Raw genomic sequence first — 9,153 nt, forward strand, 5'->3', positions numbered from 1 at the left:
ATCCTTAATGTCAAGCTCTGGGCAGATAAGATGTTGTCCCTCAAAGACAACGTTGGTGTACTTGGATATGGGATCAGTAGACAAGCACTTTAAACAGAGTGCCCAATACATGTGTATGGACAATCACATATTCAAGATAAGATGCTTCTAGCAGGTCATCACAGCTGAAGTGTAAAGATCCAACCAATTTGCTCCACGCACGCTCAGAAGGATCCACTGCTACAGTGGCAAGTTTAAGATTTTGACAATTCTGCCATGATTTGACAAAGAAAAGTCATGGCCAGAATAAGACAAAGGACAGAGTCCACCAAGGGTAGCTGGGTTCTAAAGAGGGCTTCTGAACAGTCATCAGTAGGGTCTTTGAATACAGAAAACTATTACCAAAGTGGTCTCTAAAGAAAGATAGGCCACTGCTTGATCTACAGTGGTGGACCGCAGCTTGACAAAAGCCTTACTAAGACCTGAAGGGGGGGGTGCAGGGATGTGTAGGCATGTCAGAATGTTTCCAATTCCCACAGAGGACAATTTCAAAGAGTGAAATGGGAAGGTATTTGCGGCTTCTGGGACTCTCAAAGCAGGCTGATCCTCCAGAGTCAGAGTGGTGAGAACCACATCATTAACAGCCAAAACAGTGTCTTGAATGTCTGGAGTAATAGTGAAGACTGACTACTCAAGGATAAGCTCATCAGGGAAATACTGGAGCGACCCAGAATAAGTCGCATCACATGGCTCAGAAGCAGCTAATGCAATAGACAGATCAGTTATAGAATCTGCAGCAGAAGGCTAAGACGCATGCATAGAGCATCTACAGTCAGATTAGGTGAATAACTGGATGAATTGAGCCCCCAAAGTTTTCAGTGTGTGGAGGATGATCCCCACCAAGCAGAACTAGAGAAGACTTCCAAGAAGAAATGGACTAAAACAAGAGGATAACAGCATTTCAGGAAAATGAAAAGAAAAAAAGCAGAGCTGAAAATACATCCATCTTCCTAGTACGCTTGCAAAAACAAAAAAACAACTCAGGCATGCTAGTAGTGGGAAGGGTTATCCTAGGCTGGCCCACAGTTTGTTTGACAGTATCCAATCCTCCTATAGGCAGCAGTATAATCCAGGAGGGTTTAAGACTTTGCGTATCCCTCAATGGATGAGAAGTAATATAAAACTCCATTAAGTATGGCAAATGAACACAGGATGTCTTAAAAGCAAGCAGGCTCAGAGAAAAGCCTTTTCAAATAGATCTGAACACAGCTTTGAGGCATCTACACTACATAAATGATCTAGCGTACCTGTAAATGCTTGTATACAAGGCTTTAACAGGAAAATAAGTTTGCCAATTTCACATTTTAATATTTTTTTTGAATCTGAAAGTCTTCAAAATTATTTTATTAGAACTAGATAAAAACACATTCTTTAACAAAATAAATGTTTAAAAAAAGGAAAAAAAAAAAAAAAAAAAAAAAAAAAAAACAAGGAAATTTTGTTTCAGGCCAAAAAAAAAAAAACACATAAATCAGAGTACTTTGCTTTCAGGCAATAAAAAATAAAATCATCATTATTAAAACCTTGGATAGCATTGTTAAGTAATGGATGCCTAACTCCAGTGCAACAGTCAAGTTTTAAAAAGGGAGTGGTTAAGAGACTATTCCCCACCCCCACCCCCCAAAAAACATAGCTGCTCTCTATGTGTTATACCAAACTGGGGACATTTTTTTTTTCCTTTCTTCAAATGTACTTAACTGTATTTGCGTATATCTGGTCAACAAAAAAACTCAACTCAGGTTTATTGGGCAGAACAATTCAAAGTATACATTAACCACTTGCTGACCGGGTTGTTTACACCCCCTTCCTGTCCAGGCCATTTCTCAGTATTCAACGCTGTGGTACTTTGACTAACATTTATACCGTCATGCCACGCTGTACTGAAATGAATGTTATACCCTTTTTTGGGGACAGATAGAGCTTTCTTTTGGTGGTATTTAATCACCCCGGGGGGGGGGGGGGGGGGTTTATTTTTTACTATATAATGAAAAAAGTACCGAACATTTTGGGGGGAAAAAAAACTGTTTTCCCTACGTTGTTATAAAACAGTTATGACCCAAATTTTTGGCAAAATATAAGTCGGGGTCACGTCGGGTAAATCGACACCAAACATGTTAAGCTTTAAAATTGCGTGCGTCCGCGAACTCACAAAAAGTACCATACCCAAAATTGGCCATAGGCGACGCTTTAAAAGCTTTTACGGCTCATCAGTTTAGGGTTATCAGTGATTGATGGCCCTAGAATGATTGCTTTCACTGCGACGTTTGCTGCGATACGCAACATGTGCGCCGTAATGGATGCAATCGTCGTTTACGCACTTAAGCGCACTCGACGCATGTTTATGTGGGGGGCGGGGGAAGTTTAAAAAAATTTAAAAAAATGTATGACCTTTATATGTGACTTTTAATTTTTTTTGTAACTATTTTAAACATTTTTGTTTCCACTTAACTTTGTTATCACATAGGGGACTAACAAGCCCCCTTTGCGACAGCCAATTTTCAGTGACAGGTCCTCTTTATGGAGACATCAGGGGTCTTTAAGACCCCTGTCACCTAGGGACCCCCAGAGAAGCTGATGAAGCAAACACCTGCTTCTCTCCAGTTTCTGTACCGGAGATTGACACTGAATGCAGAAAGTGATGTAATACCATCACTGCCTGCATTCCGAAGAGGAGTAGGAGATCAAACGGAGCTCGTGTACTGAGCTCCGTTTGATCTCCGGCCGCAGAGCTGCTGTGCTGGTCCCGGGCTTACACCGGAGCTCGGGATCGCCAGCAGCGACTGCAGCAGAGGGGCCGCACACCCACACGCTTATTACAAGCGATCGGGCATCTCTACAGACGCCTGAATGCTTGTATGTACACAGCCATTGCAGGCTGAAATCACGCCGCCTAGCGGCGGGCACAAGTGGGGTGGGACGTTTAAAAACGCCCACCCGCATTCAAGAAGCCGCTGTCCAGCCGTTTAATTACAGTAGGAGCGGCCAGACTGCAGGTGGTTAAGTCAGAAGCACATTTATAAAGATCCCTGCAACCTGAGTGTGTTTATGGTGCATTTCTTCCTTTTCACTGATTGCATCAGCGTCAGCAAGTGTTCGGTCGAGTTTTAATGCTGCTTATTTGTTCTGAGCCAGTACCTCAAAAGAACTAAAGCCAAAACCAGAAATGCTAAAAAATGACAACTAGAAACCTGATGTAGTGGCAAGCAACGGCAGTGTACACTTTTTTTTTTAGCATTAACAGGCAATCCTTTCACAGCAATCACAAATGAGGTAACAGATCTCATCACTGCTCTGACCAGTCATCTCTAGTATTATACATAATATGCAAAGACAGCAACTGCCATAGTAAGGTGGTGTTGATAGACCAGCACGCAATATCTCGGATTTAAAAAGGATACTAAATAACTAAAAACACACACTTTTGTCCAGATCAGGTACGGTCACATACCTGATAGAGACTGAAATTATGAGGATGGCCTCTCTTATCTCCAGCCCCTTCAGCTTGTTCTTGGGATCGAACCTGTGCTCTGTTTCTCCATTGCGGACCCTGGCTTACGCCCGACCTACTTTTACATCCTATTCTGTAACATTTTACAATTTCAGACATCAGCTTAGTCTCTGATCCTGCTCATGATTTGCTACTGCACTGCCCACTTGTTGCTGACCCTGGTCTGCTCTGTGATTTTGCTACTGCTTCAGATTCAATCACTCACTGCCCTTGTCTATAGCTGCAGACCAGGCTCTTGCAGCCTGCTTGTGTCAGTGTCATGATGACCCACTGCGAAGCGAGAGATCCCTTTTAACTTTGGCTGGTGCTTGCCTGACACTCCTGCTTGTTCTTCTTGGTCAACATCACCAGATCGCCCCCTTGTCCACATAGTTTAGTGGATTTTTAAGAAAAATTTGTGGACCAAAAAAAAAAACCTAAAAAATATTATTTATTTGTTTGCATTTTCTAGTAGGTCAAATGCCATAAAGACTAACAAACTTCAATTTTAAAATATAAGTGCAAAACTGTTTAAAAGCAACATGGATCACTAAATCACACCAAAATACTCCACCTACAAAATCAGCAACACACAGAGGCAAAAGAAAAAAATGGCAGGTCTTCAAAATGCCACAAGAGACTGCTTAATTGTTTATTTTTAACTTTAAAATATTGATTGGAAAAGTGGAAAGAAAAGAACTAGGCATTTAATATGCTCAGAAAAATATGATTCAGCTAGACTCCAAAGGGGAAAAGCCACTGACTGGTGCTTAACGGAGTGCCATACAGCATGTTTTAAAACACTTGTATTGGTAAAATAATTGTATTTGTAAGTGCAAGCAAAAGATGATGTTTAATTAACTAAAAAAAAGTGCATGTGTATCCAAATAAGTTAAGCTAAAGCAAACAAAAATTAAGTTAGTAAATTATACAAGTAACGGTTAAACATACATATTGAGAGGTCATGTGGTAGGGTTTAGGCTTTATTTACAAATATAGGATCCATTCATATAAAAGGGTCTTCATATTTTTACATTATTATAAGCTGCCCCACTCCTTCAAATCGGTGCTTTTCTGCAGATCTGATGCAGAATGCGTGAAATCAATGGTCTTGTTGATATTTCCAGTGCCTGGGAAGAAGAAAAGTATAACATTCAGATACTTCAGAGTATTTGTTAAAGTAATCCAAGGCACATGACATCAAATTGTTCTTGCGTAGGTTAGAAAGTACAGCTTATAAGTGACGGTCCGGCACATGAAATCTAAATTAATCCACCAATGCAGCAAGAACTCCGAAAAACCATTTGTTTTTGGACAGACATTTGACTTTAAACCAGGCATAGTTTTTATCCTAGCAGCTATAAGGGTTGTAAATGGTTAATGATTGTATTTTGTCACGATTACTTTTAATGTTGAGTGCTGCTATTATAAACTATGCAACTCTACACATTGCACTTGGTACTCCATGCCAGCCTCTCAACCAGGGTGCCATGGTACCCTGGGGTGCCTCAAAATGTCCACACAGTGTCATGCTTTACAATGGTGCAGGTAGGCTTCTGATATGAAGTGGAAGTTCCTGATCTGAAAAGGGCCACAGATTTAAAAGGGAAGAAAGAGCGGGGGGGACGTGTCAATGTGAACGGAAGTGGCACCCGATGTAAAGTGGGCCTCTTATGTGAAAGGGTACACCGTTTTGTTGTGTTATTGCATGGGGTACCCCCTTAAAATCCACATCAGACTACCATCTCTGATAAGGTTTTGGTATGTATTTTGAAGGGGGGTCACATAATTTTGTTTGACATTTTAGACCGGGGTGCCTCAAGATTTTGCAAACACTTTTAAAAAGTGACATGGCGTCAGGAAAAAAAAAAAAAAAAGGTTGAGAAGCACTTCTCTATGCATACATCAATCTGAGAATGTAAATTCTCAAGCTGGCCAAGAGCTTAAGGTGTTATTTCCAAAAAAATATTAGGCATATATTGGTATTCAGCCTGCATTTGCATGACCTGCACAGATGCAGAGGCCACAGTCACACTACTCTATGAAATTTCAATACTCCTGATACAAAAATTTACAGTATGGCATACTTTATCCCACACAAAATAATACAAGGATCTCCTAGTATAAACTCAATTAAAGATTACCTTGTGGTTCAAACACATCTGAGAAGTCCTCCGTGGAGCTGGCACGCACATGATCTTCACAGGGAGAAAAAGAGATGAGCTGTGGAAGCGACAGCTTTCTGTCTCTGGGTGATAGAGTGGCTAGATACTCGAAGTCCAATGTTAATCCTTTATCTAATGCGTTGAACACACCGCTAGTCTCTGTTGGAAGGCAGGAATCTGATTTTTGCTTGGGAACCCTGCTCAAAGGCGTATACTCGCCAATATTTCTCTCCTCTGTTAAAGATGTAAAAAATGTCCTTTTTAGAGCTTCGTATCTAGTACGTATAGAATCTATGTCCATTTTACGCTCCATAGTTTCCCAGCCACCCACTGTACTATCTAAGGGGATCTCACCAATTTCTGTTCTGGTATCGTACCTATCTATTTCTGGAGTCTGTGCACTACTTGTGCTGTTAAGACTCATGTTCCCAACTCCTTCCGGGATAGTTTCATGTAGAATGCCAAACTGGGTCACATCATGGCTCTCTGAACTGATGCTGTAATCCATTGCTTTCGAAGAGTCCCATGAAAGAGTTGAATGTGTCAAAACATTATCTCGACTAGGTGCAGGTATAATTATTGTGCTGTCTTTCAACTTGTTATCCGGCTGGTCATCAAAAATAAAAGTAAGATTCTTTTCTCCAACTACAGACGGCAACATCTGCATTTTATCACATTCCTTTAATGGAGTAAACTTGTCTTGCTCAGACTTTTTAATTTCACTAACCAAAAAGGGTGTCAAGTTCGGATTTAAACCTGCTTTATAATGAGGATCTGGTTTTCCAGAGCTCAGAGACATCCTTGGGTCTGGGGACTCATTTTGCTCAGACAAATGAGAAGCAGACAGGAAACAAGCCATGCTCAAGTCCACCAGGCTGCAATGAGCAGACTCTTGCTCTACAGGTGACTGTACACATAGGTTCTCCACTGGACTTGACACGTTGCAAAATTCCTCACTCTGGATGGCTTTTCTCCAGGATATTCGGATATCTGAAACTGAAGGAGAGCTAACTGTATAAAAGAATTCAACAGACATCCCACTGTGTTAAACCCAAACATTTGGCTTCTTTCTACAACTTTTTCTTTCACAATATGGCTTATCCAAGTGTTATTGAACTTGATCTATAAATTGTACAAAAGGTGACACCTTATTAGATGAATTTGTATACCGGAAAATGTGTCTTTGCATTGTCTTGACAGTAAAGACTTATTCCATGAACACACTGCTGTGATTTTTTTTTTCATGTGCTGTAATGCTTTTCTCATTGCATTACGCATTATCCCCCTTTGTTTACATCTAGGTCTGCAAATCATACCGCAGTGTGTTGCAACATGCTGCGATTAAATACAACCTGTCCTATTTCTTGTTCATACAGTACCCTACACCAAAAATCCTGCCTGATGGGTTATATAGCTGTACTTTCAGGTGACTGGACACCAGCCAGAGATCTACATAACTCCTCCTCCAACTATCAAAGTATCCTTAGGTGATGGACATGTTCCCATTTCTCTCAGAGATAATTTTGTTAAGCTCACCTTATGATGTCTTCTACAAAGTTTGAGTTGCAAGCGACCTGCCGGGTTAGATGGTCTTCCAGATCGGTGCCCCTTGGCGAGAGCTTCGGGGGTTGTACACTGACACGCCTGGGGCCTGGCATGTTGCGGTTCCCCCTTACCTGCAGAGGTCTCAGAAATGTCTGCGCCCATCTAGCCATTCCTCCTCCCCCTAGCAGTGTAGGAGGTTTTTTGGTGTACTGCTGGAGGTGCAGGCTCACGCTGCCATTTTGCCAGAGCCCTCAATTAATTGTGCAGGGTTCACACTTGTGCAGTATGGACTTTGCCGGCCATCTTTGCGTTTATGGTGGTAGGGCTGTGGGTGGGACAGTTTTTAAATTCTAGCACCTTCCAGGCATCTCCTCTTCCATTATTCTGGAGAGTGGAGGCACAGAGCTTTATTAGGACACAAATGGACCTAGGGACTTGGCACTGGTCAAAGCAGATTAACTGTACTGCGAGTACCTTAAGGGGTACCTATGGTACCCCTTAAGGTACTCACGGGAATCTGTCCGCTAATCCATCCTTTAATGGGATTACCCTCTGGTGCATCTGCCTCTTTCGGCTGGGGCTCATTTTTCCGGTCTCAGCAAGGATAATTTTGGAGCGTCAATGTCCGTTTTCATGGGTCAGATTTCTGTCGGAAATTTCAAGTTGGAAGCTTCCTCTGAATCCCAGTCGGATGAGGAAGTTAACCCTTCTCTGCTTCCAAACCAGAAAGAGGGTGGTGAAGAGTTGGAAATAAGTGTGGCTTCCAATTCAGAGGATTCTTCATCTGATATCCCGAAATATATTGTCGCAGAAATTGTGCAACACGATAGCAGTGTTAACAGATTAGGTCAGAGAATATCTGTCCATTAATCCTCTGGTTTCTGACCACCCTAAGGTTACAAGTGTGGGTTCCTTAACCTCTTGCCGTCCGCCCGTAGTAAAAAAACGGACGGACGGCACTGCAGCATCTGCGGGTTGCCGTCTCCAGACGGCAATTTTTTTCTGCTCGCGCGCGCCCCCTAGCGGGCACGCACGGGCAGAAAAGACCCGCTAAATGCACACACCCGTTACCGGGTGTTTCACATATAGGCGATCGGCGTATGACACATATATGTTTCACATATAGGCGATGACCCCTCACCTTGATTCCCGGGATCCGCTGCCCCATCTTGGAATGCCTAAAACATACCCTGTGCATTCCTTAGAAGAAATGGTCTATGCCGGGGATGTACAAACTGCACCCCCTCCAGCTGTGGTGGAACTACGAATCCCATGAGGCTTTGCAAGATTCTCACAGCCACGACTCCCAGAGAGATGCTTCATGGGATTTGTAGTTTCACCACAGCTGGAGGGGCAGCGTTTGGACATCCCTGGTCTATGCAGATAGGTAACAAGCAAGATGTGAGACTTTGGACTCCTGCTTCCATGTAGACACCCTGGTTGTGTCAGCTATCTAGGGTGGGGATGAGGTCAGTCTAAATGTGTAGGCTTCTGTGGCTGAACTACTGGTTAGCGGAACCTGCTTAGATTTAAAAAAAAAAAAAAGCTATTGGAGAAGAGGATTACATTCGCAAGGGAACATCTTTGGTAAAGGTTTGGATAGCTTTATCAAAAAGGTGACCATAGAGAAAAGCACCTTGTTACCTAGCAAGCAGAAGGCCAGGGTTTTGCAAAGCAAATAATCTTCAAGCACTGCTAAGAGTGTCCTTTCGGCTTTCAAGGTGCACCTAGTCAAACTCTTACCCTTCTAAGCCTTCACAATGAATAGGACCCTAACTCTGTGGGGTGCTTGGAAAAAGGTTTGCAGAGATTTGGGTTCACAAAGTACAGGATTATTGTGTACAGTTAGTAGTATCCAGAGGGTACAAACTGGAATTTTTCAGTTTCCCCCGTCTTGGTTCATGCCTTCCAACCTTC

General features: G+C 42.4%; 1 protein-coding gene across 1 annotated transcript in view; it reads right to left on the minus strand.

Moving 5' to 3' along the window:
- Window positions 1-4,450: 4,450 nt before the first annotated feature.
- The window catches only part of HAUS6 (HAUS augmin like complex subunit 6), a 32,487-nt gene continuing 27,784 nt past the window's right edge, over window positions 4,451-9,153 (minus strand). The window contains exons 16-17 of the mRNA XM_018556862.1: window positions 5,671-6,687; window positions 4,451-4,656 (exon numbers count right to left, since the gene is read on the minus strand). Coding sequence (XP_018412364.1) covers window positions 4,565-4,656; window positions 5,671-6,687 — 1,109 coding nt within the window. The 3' untranslated portion in view covers window positions 4,451-4,564. The remainder of the gene's footprint in view (window positions 4,657-5,670; window positions 6,688-9,153) is intronic.

The sequence above is a fragment of the Nanorana parkeri genome, unplaced genomic scaffold, assembly GCF_000935625.1.
Source record: "Nanorana parkeri isolate BGI_ZX_2015 unplaced genomic scaffold, ASM93562v1 scaffold256, whole genome shotgun sequence".
Taxonomy (NCBI): domain Eukaryota; kingdom Metazoa; phylum Chordata; class Amphibia; order Anura; family Dicroglossidae; genus Nanorana; species Nanorana parkeri.